This window comes from Rhinopithecus bieti, unplaced genomic scaffold, assembly GCF_001698545.2.
Source record: "Rhinopithecus bieti isolate Rb0 unplaced genomic scaffold, ASM169854v2 scaffold_7308, whole genome shotgun sequence".
NCBI lineage: Eukaryota > Metazoa > Chordata > Mammalia > Primates > Cercopithecidae > Rhinopithecus > Rhinopithecus bieti.
Window position 1 is genome coordinate 419865 of NW_016805423.1, and position 17952 is coordinate 437816.

Sequence of the window (17952 nt, forward strand, 5' to 3'; positions counted from 1 at the left end):
GCCTGATGCCTGCCTTGCCCACTCTTAGGTAGTAAAATGTACAAACGAAATGGTCTACCCCCACAGCCTGCACTGATCCAGCCTCCCCCACCACCAGCAGAATAATCTGGGAGGTTGGGCACATGACCCTGCATCAAAGAATGCATGAGTGCCTCTCTGCACACAGCCCTGGGCAGTGCCCTCTTCTCTTTCAGCTCAGTGAATGATGGAAACTCATGGAAGACAGCAGACAAAGCAGCCCCGGGGATAGGGGAGATTCCAGAGAGGCCCGTGACCAGGCCACAGGGATGCTGGGGCTGTAAACCAAAAGCCACTGGACTCTGTAAACCCACTGGGCACCACAGAGGCAGAAGGGGTGATGAGCGAGAGGCGAGTAGTAGTGGACTTGCCCACCGGTGCCAGCTCCAGCATGCCCCTCCAGAGGCGCAGGGCATCCTTCAGGGGACCACGGTCATCAGCCTCCCTGGATAGCCCCCCAGCCTCCAGGACCAATGCCATGAGTGGCCTTGTCCGAGCACCCGGGGTCTATGTAGGAACAGCACCCAGTGGGTGCATAGGTGGTCTGGGTGCCCGTGTGACCCGCCGGGCCCTTGGCATCAGCAGTGTCTTCCTTCAGGGCCTGCGGAGCTCAGGCCTGGCCACAGTGCCGGCTCCAGGTTTGGAGAGGGACCATGGTGCTATTGAGGACCTAGGGGGCTGCCTGGTGGAATATATGGCCAAAGTGCACGCCCTTGAACAAGTCAGTCAGGAGCTGGAAACACAACTGCGGATGCACCTGGAGAGCAAGGCCACGCGCTCGGGAAATTGGGGTGCCCTACGGGCTTCCTGGGCCAGCAGCTGCCAGCAGGTAAGTGTCTAGACTGTGCCAAGGGCTTTGCAGAGGGCTGGGAGGGGCTGCTGAGGGCAGGGAGTAAGGTTGTGAGTAGGCTGAGGCCAGAGAAACTGACCATAATGCCCTACACTTTCACACTTAAAATGCTCATGATAACAACAATGCTACCTTTTACCAAGGTTTACTAGGAGCCCACGCTAGCCCCGATACGTGCACTATCCACTATCGTCTTTACAATTCAAAGAAATGCTATGCAGTGGATCATTCATTGATTGCATTTTTCAGATGAGAAACTGAGGCATGTAATTTTCCCAAGACTTCAAAGCTAGTAGAGGGATGGAGATGAGATTTGAACCTGAATTTTTGTGCCTTCAAAGTTGCCCCATTACCCTGAGCTGCCTCAGTCACCTTTACTGTTGAGAAGGGATTTTTACAGTTATTATCCAGTCAAATACCATTGGATGGATGTGGTATTAAGAACAATGAATAAATGGAGGTGTGTTCCTGTATCCACCTATAACCACGCTGTTCAACAGAAATATGAGATACATTAGTAATCTACAAGTTTCTATTACCCACAGTAAAACAAGTAAAAAGAAGCAGGTGAAGTTAATAGTATAGCTTACTTAACTCTATATGTCCAGAATGTTATTTCAACATGTAATCAATACAAAATATATGAGTGAGATAATTTACATTCAAGTAGAACTTTCTGCATGATGGAAATATTAATATCTTATATCTACACTGTCCAATCTGGCAGCCACTAGCCAGATATAGCTATCAAGCACTTGAAATGTGGTTAATGAGACTGAGGAATTGCATTTTTATTTTATCTAATTTTCATTAATTTAAATGTAAACAGCCATGGGTAGCTAACGGCTATCTTATTGGACAGGAAAGGATGCAGAGGTTTCATCTTTCTCCCTTGCTTGGTCAGCCCTGCTTTTCCCACTCTCCAGGGTGATTTCTGCAGAGTCTGGAGCTCATCCATCATGTCTGGCCTGCAGCCTGTAGTTCTAATGCTGGGACTTCAGCCAGCATTGCACCTCTCAGCTGGTCTCTCTGTGGATGGCTGCCTTCTCTCCTCCTCTTTCTCTCCAGATGCTGGTCTTGGGATCACTCTGAGCAAAATCAGTCTCTAACCGACCAAGGACTGCCAACTCAGACTCTTGGCCCCCTAGACTCCAGTATGCAGCCTCCCAAGAGGAAGTCACAAAATTTTATTTGTGTGTAGCTGGGGGATGCTAAGCAGGTGCGCACAGGGACTCCCCATTTGCCCCTCCTGCCTCCCATTTCGTCCCAGGATGCTTCTCCTGCACTGCTCTCAGTGCCCACTGACAGCACAGAGTGCATGATGAACAGCACCATCCTCTCAGACTCTCCCCCTGGTGCTGCTGTTCTGCTTGCATGCATCTGGGCTGCGAGGGAGAACCATCTTAGAATAGTCCAGGGCCTTAATGCCTGTCAAATCTAAGAGGCAGCCATTCCTCCAGGATTCTTCACAACTGTCCAAATATTCTCCAGGATTCTTCACAACTGTCCAAATATTGTGCCATAACAACCACCAGAACATCCCTAGATACTCCAATATGTCAGCATCTGCTGGACAATCGCTTGCACTCAGATGCCACACAGACTTGTCAGGAGAAATCAGGTGTCCCAATGGCTAGGCTAAAAAGTAGGGCCACAAAATTTAGTTTATACTCAATAGATACCGACTTGCTCTGGCTCCAGATAGCTACAAGAGCCTTTGCAACGTACTGACTTCTCTGGGCCTCAGTTTCATTATCTACAAAATGGGTATAATAATGCTTAGATATTCACGCAAATCCACAGACAAATAAGATGACTGGCTCCTGCCTACCTACAGGTAGAGTACAGACTAGGAAGCTCTAAAATCCTGCAAGAGCACCACAGCCACACACCAAGACACGCGACCTCTGTAGCTGAGGGCCAGGGTCCCACATGGGCTCACTTTCCTCTTCAGTGATTGTAAATGAGGTCCTGGGTATGAATAAAGTTCTCTTTTTCTTCTTTTTTAAAAAATTCATGGACTTGAAGATAGAGTTAGACCAATTGATAAAATGAAGTTATTCTTTTTTTTTCTTTTTTTTTTTGAGATGGAGTCTCGTTCTGTCACCCAGGCTGGAGTGCTGTGGTGTGATCTTGACTCACTGTAACCTCCACCTCCTGGGTTCAAGCGATTCTCCTGCCTCAGCCTCCCGAGTAGCTGGGATTACAGGCGCATGCCACCATGCCCAGCTAATTTTTGTGTATGTTTAATGGAGATGGGGTTGCACCATGTTGACCAGGCTGGTTTCGAACTCCTGACCTCAGGTGATCCACCCGCCTCTGCCTCCTGGAGTGCTGGGATTACAGGAGTGAGTCACCGTGCCCGGCCTGGAGTTACTATTTCTATATTGCACAGCCCAGCCTTTCAACCATATTAAGCTCTATTCCATTAAGAAGAACAAAAGAAAACTCCATAATTGAGAAATGCGAGTTATTTTTTTGGTCAATCTGGCCTTGCGGAACTGCAGGAGGCCCCCACTAGGCCCTCACCCCTTTCTAGGCCTAGAGGAAAGGCCACCTCCCAGCCCAGTCATTTCACAAAGTGCTGCCTTTGTCTCACCTGGGGTCAGAGGCAGCCACTCTGCAGTCCTGGGCTCCAGAAATCCAGAGCTCTCTCCCTCTGCCCTCACTTAGGCCTCTCTGGCTGGGACTTCATACCCACCTTTCCAGACTCTGGGCTCTGGTGTTTTGTGCTCCTCACAGCACCCCTTATCCCTCCAGTTTCTCCACCTGCAGCCGTCTCTTCCCCACCTTGTCTGTAGAACTCCTCCTCGTCCAGAAGCCCAATTCCATGCCAACCCTCTGTGACTCCTCAGGGCCTGTGCAGGGCCTGAGGCCTCAGAGCAAGCTCTCAGCAACTGAGCCCCGAGTTAGCACCTAGAGAGAAATTCAACCTCCTTAGCCTGGGCCCCAAACAGAGAATCCAAGAGATGCCTCAGTCACTCAAGAGCAGGGTGGGGATGTCCATTTTGGTGGCACTTTCCTGGATCAGGCTGGAGCAAGCAGTGGGGAAAGTTCAGAGCAACAATTTCCATAAATGTTTGGGAAACAACATTCCCCTGCTTTTCAGAGGCGGATGAAAGAGTTGGAAAGGAGATGGGCTCTCCTCCCCGCCGCCACCACCCCAGCTGACACAGAAAGCTCCTGGGGCCATTCTGGGGAGTGGGGGCCCCCTGTCCCCTGGAATCTCCCCACAGCCTGTCTTATCCCCACCAAGAGGAGACAAAGACAAGTTTTCAGAAAAACCAGGAAGAGAAGCCAGGGGGAGGGAAACCATTTCTGTCACTGTGCAGAGAGCCACACCATGGAAAGCAACATAAAACTAGGGCTCACACCACGGCAGAAGCAGGAAGGCCGTCCCGGGGAGGGGGATCTTCTCCATCCTTATCACTATATAAGCTTGCGGCCAGGGTTGGCTCCACGGGTGCACTGCCAGTGAAGTCTCATCGGGCCCTGCACTGGAGTGCAGCAACGCCATCAGAGATCACTGCAACCTCAAGCTCCTGGCCTCAAGAGATCCTCCTGCCTGGGCCTTCCAAAGGGCTGGGATTATAGGTATGAGGCACTGCGTCCAGCCAATAGTTTTATCTTTGAATTTGTGTTTTGAAAGTGAAGTCCAATGGGACAATGGAGCATGGACCAGGGGCTCTTGAATGGTCCTACCTCCCTCCGTCTCCCTACAACGTGTTCTTGGCCCACCCCTCTGCCCCGGGATGCCCCTGGGTGGCAGCAACTGGAGGGAGAGGATAAGCCTCTTGCCCACCCCCGACCCAGGTATCTACAGGTGGCACTGAGGTCGTAATATTCTTGGGGGTTATCACCCCATCCCTACCAGCAGGACATGGCACATCGGCCCAGTGGCCAGTAAGAAAGGTACCGCAGCCGCTGGTGGGGTGCGCACATGCCCAGAATCATGGAGCGAGGCCTCTGGATGCCTATAAAGGTCTATATGAGCATCCCCATGCCCCAGGGAGTGGAAAATTAAATAGCAGATAAAAATTACCATAACAAGTTGAAACATGACAGAAGAAAGGAAAAGCAATATATTTGAGTAACTTAAATCGCACTTTGATCCTGCTCTTTGAACAGGGGGCCCCACATTTTGCACTGGGATCCACAAATGATACAGCTGGTCCTGGTTAGCATTCATGCACATGAAGCTCCATTTCAATTCCAAACCTCTCTCCTCCCACTCCTTGCCTGGGTTAGAACCTCCAAGCCTCTTCTGCTAAGTGGTAAAAACAGACAGAAAAACCCCAGGTGGTAACTACAGAGGCTGAGGAAGACCTGGGCCATTTCCCTCTCCAGCCTTGCTCTGTACTCCTGACTTTTCTTACCAAGTGAAGGATGCTGACAATAGGCTCTGGTGGCAACATCAGGCCCTTTCATCCTCACATAGGGCAAACACAAGCTTGGGATAAGGCAGCCTTGTGCCTCGGAGCTGCAGATGAAAGGAGAGTGGGGACTGAGGAGCAGCCCTCAGAGACCAGGTGTCAAAACAAAAGGAACAGCTGAGTCCAGGGGGAGAATGGAGCTGCCTGAGGAAGAAAGGGGAGCGCAGAGGTTCTAAGTTAAGGAGCCAGGACATTAGTCTAGGTCTCCATGGGAGAAAACTGCAGCTTACACCTCCAAAGGATAAGGCCGTCAGCTGGAGGAAATGGGAAATCAAAATTGTTGAAAGGCAACAGGATTAGAGTTTAAAATGGACCTGATTTGACTCTTTTTCCTGCTGTTCACAGCCCCTCTTTCTGTCCCTTGCATAGAGAGAGCCCACACTCAGGGAATCTGCCTATTTGAAGAACATGCTGGAAACTCAGGCAATCCAGATCTGGGCCAGATTTCTCTCCCACAGAACTTGTGGTCCTGGAAGGCTTTCTTTTTAGAAAAAGAAACAAGAACTAATCCTTCTCCACTGAGTATAAAGAAAGGCAAAGGGTTTGTCGTTCATGATTCCCAACCTGGTATCCCTGGAAGTAGGCGACGGGGGCAGAATCATAATCTGCAAAGGCCTGAACACATTTCCCCAAGAAAAAGTCACTCAGCCTGTTTCTCAATAAATGCAATTTGTTTGGTCAGAGCGGACCAGTGGGGCATTTTCTCTGTCAGCCAAGCTATAAGGGACACTACAGTATGGTTAGAAATGTAGCTACCAGAGAAAAGTCCATTAGAGAGATTCATTCCTCTTAGGAAGAGTGAGGTAGATGATTGGAAGAAGTATTTTGATGGGACACGGGGAGAAGGAGGCATGAGCCTGCTTCTCAAGGGTCTTGTTCATATAATACAGGAGGCCACTAAGCTGCTTTGTTTTTTGTTTTGTTTTGTTTTGTTTTTTTGAGATGGAGTCTCACTCTGTTGCCCAGGTTGTGGCGCAATCTCGGCTCACTGCAACCTCCACCTCCCGGGTTCAAGCGATTCTCCTGCCTCAGCCTCCCAAGTAACTGGGATTACAGGTGCCCACCACCATACCCAGCTAATTTTTTGGTATTTTTAGTAGAGACAGGGTTTCACCATGTTGGCCAGGCTGGTCTCGAACTCCTGACCTCAGGTGATCCACCCGCCTTGGGCTGCCAAAGTATTGGGATTACAGGCATGAGCCACCGCGCCCGGCCAGTCACTAAGCTGCTTTCTAAGAAAGGTGGTTTCTGGTTTCCTTGAGGCTATTTTCTAAGTTGAATGTGTCTGGAAAGCAGGAGAACTGCTAAAGAAAACAGAGGGAGACTAGGGCTTGGCACTCAGGGCCTCTTTCCATGCCCCTCTCATACACCACACTTGGCTACTCTTAAATCTCTTAAGATCTCTTAAAATGTGAGTTCCATGTTGGGAAATGGAAGACAGGGGTTGGGGTCAGTTTTCCATGGAAACTAGGGAAAACTAGATGTGATACAAAGACTGGGGATTTTGAAGCCAGACAGCCCCTAGCCTTACCACTTGCCACTTACCAACTGCATGACCTTGAGCCAAGGTCTTCATTGATCTCTACATCTCAGTTTCTCATCTGAATAATGAGGATGATTAGAGACTTCCTCTGACATGATGAAATATCTCTAAGAAGGAAACACTAGGCCTTCCACAGAAATTAAGAATGAGAAAAAGATGTCCGCTGTCTCTACTGTTCTGTAACATTGGTCAGAGGCAGCAGTCAATGTGATTAGACAAGAGAAAGTACTTGGTATAAAAATTGGAAAGAAAGAAGGAAAAATTTGATCTTTCTGGAAATCCCAGAAGGAACCATGTAAAAACTATACAACAAACAATAAGATGATTTAGTAAAGTAGCACGTTATAAAACAACATCAAAAAGCAATGCTGAGGCCGGGCTTGGGGGCAAATGCCTATAATCCAAGAACATTGTGAGGCCAAGGCAGGAGGATCACTTGAGCCTGGGAGGTTGAGGTTGCAGAGAGCCATGATTCTGCCACTGCACTCCAGCCTGGGTGACAGAGCAAGACCCTGTCTCTAAAAGAAAAATAAATAAACAAATGCTGCTGGGCATGATGGTACAAACCTGTGGTCCCAGGTATTCAAAAGGGTGAGGCAGGAGGATTGCTTGAGCCCAGGAGTTCAAGACCAGTCTGGGCAACAAAGCAAGGGCCATCTCAAAACAAACAACACACAATGTTGTTTATATATAAAGAAAAAAGATACAAGAGATGAGAAAATCTCATTCATGATAGCATAAGATGAATTAGCTCTAAACTTCAGAAATATCCAAAATCTGTATTCGACAATAATCAAATCTTTCTGAAACACACAAAATAGTCTTGAACAAATGGAAAGAAACACCATACACTCAAATAGACTCCATAGCATAAAAATGTCTCTTCTCCCTAAGTCAATGTATCAGTTTAACGCAATCCTAATTTTTAAAATTCCATCTTTTTTTCTAGAGTTAGATGAGTTGATTTTTAAATTCCCTTTATAAGAACAGAAAGACAAGAATGGCTGGGAGAGAAAAACTAAGAAAGAGTGGAGGTGGGGAGGTTGGGGAGGGGACCAGCAGCCCCACCAGACATTAACATATTATAAAGTCTCTGTAATTAAAATAGTTTAGCGTTGGCACAAAAAAGATCAGACAACCATGGAACAGAATAGAAAATCCTATAGTAAGCTCTACTGTGTTTGGAAATTGAGTATTGATGAAGGCAGCATTTGAAACCAATAGAGGGAAGGGTGGATTTTTTAATAAGTGATATTCAGACAACTAGACAGTCATAAGGAAAATAATAGAATTGGATCCATTTCTTGCTGTACCCTAGAGTCAATTCTAAATGTATCCTAGATATAAAGTCAAAAATGAAACCATACAAGTAGAAAATATAGGTGAATTCCTTTATAACCTGGATGTGGGAAAAATTTTCCTTGTTACAATTCAAAATCCAAAAGCAACAAAGGAAAATATTGATAAATTTGATTAAGAAAAATTTTAAATTTTGCATTTCAAAATATCACCATGAGCAAAATTAACAGATAAATGACAAACAAGAGAAAAATTGCAATGTAGGATACAAAAGGTTAAAATAGCCCTATTCTATACACAGCATTTAAAATTTGAGGTTAAAAAAAAAGCCGATAGCACTCTTTTATTTTTAAATATGTTAGAGATAAGGACAGTTGGCACAAAAAAATAGATGAAAATGGCTCCTAATGTCTCAACTGCACTTATACTAAGAGAAGTTTTTAAAATCTACCTGAGATACCATTTTTACCTATCCAATTAGCAAAACTCTAAAGTATGTCAAACTATTTTGTTGGTGAAGCTCTAGGGAAGCAGGCAAGTTTATACAGTGTTGATGGGAATAGAAAATGTTACAACCCCTGTGGAGAAGAATTTGGCAACATCTAGACAAATTATACAGGCATTTATATATATATAATCTGACCCAGCAGTCCTGTTTCTAGGACTCACTCCCAATGACCCATTGCCAAAAATATGAACGAGAAGTATGTAAAAAGCTGTTCCCTGCAATCCTATCTGTAATACAAAGTACTGGAAACAATCTAAATACCTCCCAGTAGGGGACTAGTTGAATAAACGATGATGCATCTGCAAAGGAACAAGGAACAGCTCTATAACTACTATGGAGTGATGATCTCCAGGATATGTCATTGAGCTAAAAGGCAAGATGGAAAGAGTGTGTATTTCATTGTACCATCTAGCTAAGAAAAGGGAAGGATATGAATATATACATACATATCTGTTTACATTGAAAAAAATGGAATAAAAGAAACCGTAAGTGTTTTCACATGTTACTTATAGGAGGGTGGAAGGGAAAAAGTAGCAGGGAAAGGTAGGACGCTAGAGTTGTTTTAATTTATCTTGTTATGTGGAGATGACTTTGGAACCATGAAAATACTTTACAGAATTGTATAACAAAATAGATTTCAAAAAGCCAATTCTAAGAATCAAATATAAGAAGAAACAAATGAATTCAACTATGTATCAAATTGATAGCATAGTCACACAAAGAAGAATTATTCCAAGTGACTTTTTAAACCACAGGAATTTAACTGTACATTCCTAGTGGAGATGCAAAAGATAACAGAAAAAAAAAAACCAACAAGTTTTCAGTAATCATATTGGTGGTAGCACTGACACTGTTATTCTGACAGTGGTGGGTGTATGTGTGTGTGTGTGTGTGTGAGTGTGTGTACCGTGGGATAAAGTAAGAGAGTAACTGTATTTGTGTTACTGAAAACTGAGACTTGAGTATGAATGAAAGGAGATACAGTTGTAAGATGCATGAGGTTTAGTGACAATTCTTTAGTCTTGAATTTAAATTGGAATTATCAGTATAAAGTCATGATATATGTGATCATAAAAATAAATATATGGCTATCTCCAAGTCTGACCACTGAAAAGATCTAGAAGCAATGGCCAACTTAGTGACCATGAACATTTTTAGCCTCAGATTTGGGTCTCTAACAACCATCTTTTGCTAAAAGAATGGGGGCTCCTTGTAGAAATGGCTGAATCCAGGTTTGAGGATAGGAAATACACAAAATGAGTCTGAAACATCTTGTCATACCAGAAAGCAAGGACGCTATGAAAACTACTACAGTCATGTCAGAAGACTTAGGAGGCAATTCAAATAAGCTCCCACTAACCAAAGAGGGTTGGGAATCAATAAGAATATTATCAGGGCTTCCAGTAAGGTGAACAAGAAGACATCCATGTGCTGGGAGGGTGGCTACCCCAACTCCATGGGGACAGAACTCCTGTGCTCGGGACTCTTCTACACCTCATGCTGTGGAATCTAAAGCAACAGCAAAGCTGAGGTCCAGCTGCCATAAGGATGGACACCAACGAGGCTGCATTGGGGACAAAAAGAAGTCAAGATAAGCAACACGAACCATAAAGACAGGAGTGTGCAGTGTGTGAAAGAACAAGAAAGCCGGGACCAGGAAATTCAACAGGGTGAAGTCACCTTCCCACCTAACTCTCTTCTCCCTGCTGAGCCATACAAAGCTACTAGCAAGGAAGATAAGTTATCAAGTTGTATCCAGAATAGGCTTGGAAACTATGGTGAAATGAAGGATTTTATAGGAGACAAATCTATACCAAGGCTTATTGCAATTTCCAAGCCTACAGTACCACCTATAACATATGAAAATGGACCCCAGTAGGACCTCTGCACCCAGCATTTCTCAGTCTCAGAAACAGTCCTCAGGCTTACAGAGTGGACACAGTAGCCAGTAGACCAGTGCAGGTGGCAGCAGTGGCACTAACAGTGGTGGCCAGAGACATGACTGTGACTCACATAGCAGTAGTGGGAGCAGAAGACCAGAGAAAAATGCCAGCATGGATCACAGCACTCCAAGCCATGCTCTTCCAACCCTGGAAAACCCCAGGCTGTCTCTTCATCAAGCTCCAGTAGTTCCAGCTCTCATGAGAGTGACCAGCATAGCAAGGAATATCAGTGCTCCAAATCACCTGGTGACCCTAATGCAAACAGGGGTTCTCCCTCTCATGTATCGTTTCCAACTGGGCAGCACTCAAATCCGCCTTTCCCACCTTCGTTGATGTCAAAGTTCAGTTCAGTGTTACAGAAACCTGCTGCATGTGTGCAACCCATGGGCGGACAGGAGTCTATGAGTGGACAGGAGTACGTGGGTGGACAGGAGTCTGGGGATGGACAGGAGTCTGGGGATGGACAGGAGTCTGTGGGCAGATTGGAGTCCGTGGAACCAAAGCTGTCCTCTGAGTGCTACAGTGGTCAGTCCCATGGTGACAGCACAAATGAGCTGCAGCCCAGCAGCAAAGCACATCTCACCAGGCTGAAAATACCTTTCCAACCCCTGGACCTAAGTCACACATTCAGAGTTTTTAGCACTGTGACTATGTGAAGCAATTGAACACGAAATTCTGATTGAACTTGGACTGCCTTTTTGCCTTAATCGTAAAGAATGCAACAGCTTAGAGATGTTTTAAAAGTTTAAAGACTTGTGAGCGACTCCCAAGTGAATCCATAGAGACTTGTTAGCTCCCCTCTTGGGAAACAGAGAAAATGTCATTTACAGTTTTCATATATCAAAATGATAAGTCAGTTATAGAATAAAAGCATAATCCCTCAATTTTTAAAAGAATATTATTAAGAACATTAACTGAAATAGATTGAAACCCATCAAATATATCAGTATAACACCAAAAAAAAACCCACTAATTAATCATCTCTGGAGCCCACTGAGGAACCAACTCATTATTTTTAAAACTGGTAAATAACGAGAGAAAATAAAGCATTTTCCTGCCTTTTTTATAAGACCTATAGGTATATCCGGTAAGAAAAACAAATAATTAAAGAGAGAAATTATCTTTTATAGATGTATTCCAGCTAATAAAGAAAAATAATAGAATTACTATTAATTTTATTTATATCTATAATAAAACAATGACTCTAGGCAATAACAATAATTAAATGGCTATGACCATCACAAAATGTGACCAGCAGCCATTCTGTATCTCCTGGTGGAATTCACATCACCACCTATGAAGTAGTCTTGCAAATAAACAAAAAACCTGAATATGATTAAGCCTCAAGATAAAACTACTAATTTACAGAAAAGACAAGGGTCAGATGAACAGGTTAATTCTGTAGTAAGCTCTACTATGTTTGGAAATTTAGTTTTGATAAAGACAGCACTTGAAACCAATAGAGGGAAGGGTGGCCTTTTTAAAAAGTGATATTTAGACAACTAGATAGTCATAAGGAAAATAATAAAATTATTAAATCAACAAAATCCAGACTCTGGGAAACTATAGGACAAAAGACCCAAATAAAAATTGCAAGGGGAAGAAGCAAGATCGTAAGAGAAACCTACACATTAAAAGAGACTAAAGTGACATATCAGCCCATCAAAATGGGCTTTATTTGGATCACTATTCAAACAATTAAAAAATATATTAGACACTTGAGAAGAGACTAGATATTTGATAATTGAGAAAGTATTATGAAAGTATTACTAATTTTTAGACATGATCATGGTTGTGAAGTCGTATGTTCTTTTTAAAGCATTCTTACAATGTGCCAATACAGGCTGAAACATTTGAAGAAGAAATAATATGATGTCTGGGATTTGTTGAAAATAATCTCAGGCAGAGTGGCAAGCTGTGTGGATACAAGTAAAACAAAATAGTCCACGTGCTTATAATCAATCAAGGAAGCTGGGTGATGCATATATGGGGGTCCATTATAGCAGATTTCTTTTGACTTATGTTTGAAATTTTCATAAAAATGCAGCTAGACGACCTACCTCATCGGGTTGGTGCAGGAATGTAAATGAGATGATGTGTGTAAATCGCCCGGCCCATAATCAATGCCTTATTTAAGTTCGTGGAATTGAAAACTTGAAGACATACACTAAGTGAGCAGTAACACAAACAGCTGCTTACACGTGCGCGTTGATCCACCGACATATGTCGTGGGAGTTTCCGGAAAGAGCAGGGTATTGGTTAGTTCTCAGCGAGGGTGCCCCAGGAAGTGAGGACTGAGTGTGGGTCCCCCGGAGGATGCCGGAAGATGGCGCGTCAGAGCGGGGCCCAGCGTGGACCAAGATAGGAGCCGGGCACGGCGTCCGCAGGGCAGTCTGGGTGCGGGGCAGGCCTCCCACCAGGCGCCAGCTCTGCTGGGGCCACTGCTCTGTCTCCCTCCCTTTCCACTTCCGGAGCCCGGCACAGAGAGGCATACCTTGACACACAGCGGGTGTTCAAGAAACGGCTGGTAGTGAAAGTTGAATATGGAACCAGACAGCCTCCAGGTTTCAATTCAGAACTCCAGATCAGGGGTTCTCTAAAATTCCCGACCAGCAGTGAGACAGGAAGCGGCTGCAGCGTCTGACACAGCAAAACAACGCAGCGGAATCCTCTGCAGCTGTGAGAAGAGAACCAGGATGCTGGTCAGATACTGACGTGGAGCTGGCGCCAAGATGTACCGCTGAGTAACCACGTCTGTGCTCTGCTACTACTTGTGTTTCTTACAAAGTGGAGGGCAGACCCTCTCTGGAAGCACACACAAGGGCTGCGGACAGTGCGGGCTTCTGGTGAGAGGGCTGAGGCTGGAGACAGGAGCAGGCTTACTTTGGGGTGTATACTCCTTGGCACTGTTTGGAGGTTTTACCTTAAATAAAATATGCAGCAATAAATAAAACTCCTGTCAGTGGCTTTTGGGGTGGGGAAGCAGTAATTCCTATCAGGTCTTGGGGCAGGGGAAGCCTTCAGAACTCCACGGAAGCAAGAGAACCCTTCTATGGACGTGTCCCGGTGGGACGGAAGACCCATCTCCGCAGCTCCTCTCAAAACAAACCCAACTAAATTAAACATCCGTACAGAAGAGCAATAGGAAAGATGTTCTAAAGGGCTACACTCTCCAGAAGAGCTAAATTAAAACTAATCCAGGCAGCTGGCACAAGTGCTGAGGACAAATGTGGTGGCTTTTTACGGGGAATTAGTGAAAGAATGGCTGAACAAAGCAGAATGTTAGGTGGCGTCCCCAGCGCTCTCCCAGAGGGTTTGTGCTGATCCACCGAAGTTGAGGACTCAATTTAGGCAAATAAAACCTAGTTTATTGTCGTCTGGCTGGGGAAAAGCACATAAAGACTCATTTATCTGGTTGTAAACGAGCTAGTAGAGCCAGCTGTCACAAATGCATTATTCAGCAGAAACGAGAAGTGATTTCAGCAGTCCTCAGGAGGCAGTGAACGCAGGGCACAGGAATGGAAATCTCCACCACCAAACTGACCACCACTGGAAAACAAATTGTCCTTTATAGTTACACGTTTATTTCAGGACCAATGAATAACCATCTAAATAAGCGCTATCTAAATAACACTACAGTGTGGAGACAGAAATAGTGAAGTTAGAAACCACCCCTCCACCCCCCGCCACCCCCCTCGACTTTCAGCAGGCTCTGGGCAAAATCATGCAGAAGACAAAGTCCCCTACTGAATGTAACTGCCCACGCCTGCCTGGTCCCTCTACTCATGCCCTACTCATCCCCGTCCTCTCCCGTCTACTCACCCCGTCCTCTCCCCTCTACTCACCCCTGTCCTCTCCCCTCTACTCACCTCTGTCCTCTCCCCTCTACTCAGTCGTCTACTTGACCCTATCCTCTCCCTTCTACTCACCCCGTCCTCTCCCCTCTACTCACCCCTGTAGTCACCCCCTGCCCTCTCCCCTCTACTCACCCCTGCCCTCTCCCCTCTACTCACCCCTGCCCTCTCCCCTCTACTCACCCCTGTCCTCTCACCTCTACTCACCTCTGTTCTCTGCCCTCTCCTCCTGCCTCCCCAGCTCCTACTCCTAGCCCTACTGCCCACAGAACTTCCAGGTGTCATTCCCAGCTTTCAACTTCACTTCATTTTCATCACCTTCATTCCCACCCACCAGGCAACCTTTCTCCAGCTCTGAGGAGAAAGGTTATGTGATGGAGGGATTTATTGTCATTCACCCGCCATGGAAACACGGGCCTTGTTTTGTTCATCTGCCCAATGAAGATGAAACCATTGCTCTCACGTGAGGAGTAACAGGGACAAGGAGGAGAAGCCCCCGGAGGTCGTGGGAGTTCACTTGGTGTGGGTACCCAGCGTCCCTGAGAAGACTGCCTGGGAAATGAAGTGCTCATGGCGGTATCCAGCCCACCCAGCCAGAAACATCTCCGGGGACAGCCTTGGGTAGGCCCCTGAATTCCTGGGTGCAGTTGGCCTAGATCCAGCCAGCCCCGGAGTGGGCACAGGTACTCTGGGAGTTCTCTGGGTTCACCTTCTGTGAGGCACGTACCTGCTCAATCCCACCAGCCAAAGACCACTGAGAACAGACCTGTGATTTTCCTAAGAAAATCGTGTTCCTACCGTAACAAAATCATTTACTTCCGCAAAACTCACGAGGATAAAACCGTCCACAGTTTTCACTGAACTGCAGGCCACTGATATGACCCTTGTGTTTGCGTGACATCTGCAAACTTTAACAAGAACTTTTACTCTCTGTCTTAATTTGGGCCTCTCTATAACATATGGGGCTACCCAGGAAGATGAGATTGTGTGCAGTGTATTCATCGTTCTGGGCTGCCAGAACAAAGGCCCATAGACCAAGTGTCTTCAACAACAGAAATGCATTTTCTCTCTATTCTGGAGGCCAGAAGTCCAAGATCAAGCTGTCAGCAGGACTGTTTCTTCTGAGGCCTCTCTCCTTGGCTCATGGAAGGGCATCTTCACCCTGTGTCCTCACGCAGGCTTCCCTCTGTACATCTGTGTCCAAACTTCCTCTTCTCAGAAGGGCACCAGGCGTCTTGGAGTAGGGCCACCGTCAGGACCTCATTTCAACCCAATTTCCTCTTTAAAGACCCTGTCTCCAAATACAGTCACATTCTGAGGTACTGGGGGTTAGGATTTCAGCACAGGAATTCAGGGGATGAAGAACACGATTCAGCCTGTAATACCCATTTTACAGATAAAGAAACTGAGGCCACAGTTAGTATTCCAGCCAGGATCAATTCAGTGTTGCTTCTACCCCTAAAATACTGTTTAAAAGCTTCCTGTCACATTCATTTATAAGACCGGAGTTAGTCCTGTCCCAGAACCCTGAAGGGTAGGCAGACCCACAGTCTACATAGAGTGCCCCTGTTTGATAAGATAGAGCTGTAGTCGGCACAGGCCCCACTCTGTGAGGAGTTCAGACTTTGGGATGTGCCCCCTTTTTCTGCCCTTCTCTGCCTCTTTTAATTTGGAAGAAACTGTCAGAAAGGGTGATTGATCCTTCCGCAAGCCCATCTCTAACTGGAACTAACTGCTTTAACCAGGACGCACGAAGCTGGGCGGCTTCCAACCCATCAGACAGCTCAGAATTGAGGCTTGCAAGTTTAATAGCTTTGCTGCTGGGGAATAGCCCAGCCCTCCTCGGGATTCTCGTTTTCCTTTTCAGTGATTTTAATACTCAGAAAAATGTGCTGAGCAGTCAGCACTCAAGGCAGAACGACTTTATCTGAGTAGAGTTCAGAGACTCCCCACGGTGTGTGGGTCCGGCTCCCCGCAAGCCACTCCAGCACAGGAGGTGAGCACCTGCTCAGGTGCGAGAGGCCTGGCATGAGGGGTTTTCACAGACTGCTGGACTAGGACCCCTGCCCCCAACAGGGGTGATCACCTCTCACCACCACCTAGCCCAGCGGTAGGGGCCAAGATGCCAGTCTCCATGGAGTGAGGCATGGCTCTGTTAAATCCCACCAGCCAAAGACCCCTGAGCACATACTCATAGGTGGAAACGGTGTATTAGCATGCCGCAGAAACAGAAAAATGTACCAAGAGAACCCGGGACATCTCAGGAAGAGGGAGTTGGGAGGGGCTTGTTATGAGGTTTAGGCCTGTGTTAGGTTGTTGGGGAAAGGTTTAAGAAAGGCTTGTTCTGCATTTGATGCTGTCAGGAAGTAGGGGCAGTTTGATGATTGGGGATCTTAATAATCTTTACACAGGAGGTGGAAGGAATGAAGCAGGCACAGAGCTGCTGTTAGTAAAGAAGCAGCAGTCATCACTCGAGTCAGCTGGAAGAGGGGATGTTGAGTTTTTGTGGCTGCAGAGCGTCCTTGCCTCTCTGTCCAGATAGAATCACCACGTGCCCTTGTCTCCATCTCCTTCCACCATGATCACAGAGTGAGCTAGTCTGATTATCGCTGATGTTCTGTAAATGTTCATGCGTAAGTGAGAATACTCTGCTCTAGCTGTCAGCTGCCAACAGTCAGGGCCATGGTTTTACTTCCTTACAGCAAGGAGGCAGCCTCAGCCTCCTCCTCCACAGTGGTGGGAGGACCCCAGAGGCAGAACCGAGGTACGAGTGACCTCTCGTCTCACATGTCTTGTGTAGCCCCCATGAGGCTGGGGGCTGAGAGGTAATTGCTCGGGCTGTGCTGTGACTTTAGGCACAGGGCCCACTCTGTGCCTCCCACATGCTGAGCAGGGTGTGTCTGCAGAACCCACGCTCCTGCCTATCTCACCCATCTCTCCCTGAGAGTCTATCTTCGCAGTCCTGCATCTATGCAATCAACTGAGTTAGAACATAGCAAGTCCAGCTGACTCCTTCCCACAAGAGAGGCCCTGGCCCCATTACTAACCCCTGAGAGTCCATTTCCTTATCTGTACATTGAGGGAGAATAATCCCTGTTTCACAGGATTGCTGTGGAGATGCTGGCTGGAGATAATGCATGTGAACTAGAAAGTATGCGTTGGGAAGGGAGGAACCTGTCCTCTCTGGCTCCTGCTGTTTCTCTATCACCCAGGATGGCGGCCAGCACATAGATGCATGATAAATATTGGTTAAATCAACAAATGAAAGTGCCCCACAAAGTAATCAGTTAATAAGAGGCAGCTATGTTGGTTTCCCAGAGCTGCCATAACAAAGTATTACAAACTGAGTGGCTTAAAACAACAGAAAGCTATTCTCTCACAGACCTGGAGACTAGAGGTTGGAAACCAAGGTGTCAGCAAGGGTAGCTCCTTGTGAGGACTGTGAGAGAGAATGGGTCCCAGGCTGCTTTCCCAGCTCTGGTAATGGAGGGCAATCCTTAGCCT

The 17952-nt window shown here is 46.3% G+C and overlaps 1 protein-coding gene across 1 annotated transcript in view; it reads left to right on the forward strand.

Annotated features, from left to right (window-relative positions):
- The first annotated feature begins 358 nt into the window (after positions 1–358).
- BFSP2 (beaded filament structural protein 2) overlaps positions 359–17952 on the forward strand; it is a 60551-nt gene continuing 42957 nt past the window's right edge. The window contains exon 1 of the mRNA XM_017872393.1: positions 359–847. Coding sequence (XP_017727882.1) covers positions 359–847 — 489 coding nt within the window. The remainder of the gene's footprint in view (positions 848–17952) is intronic.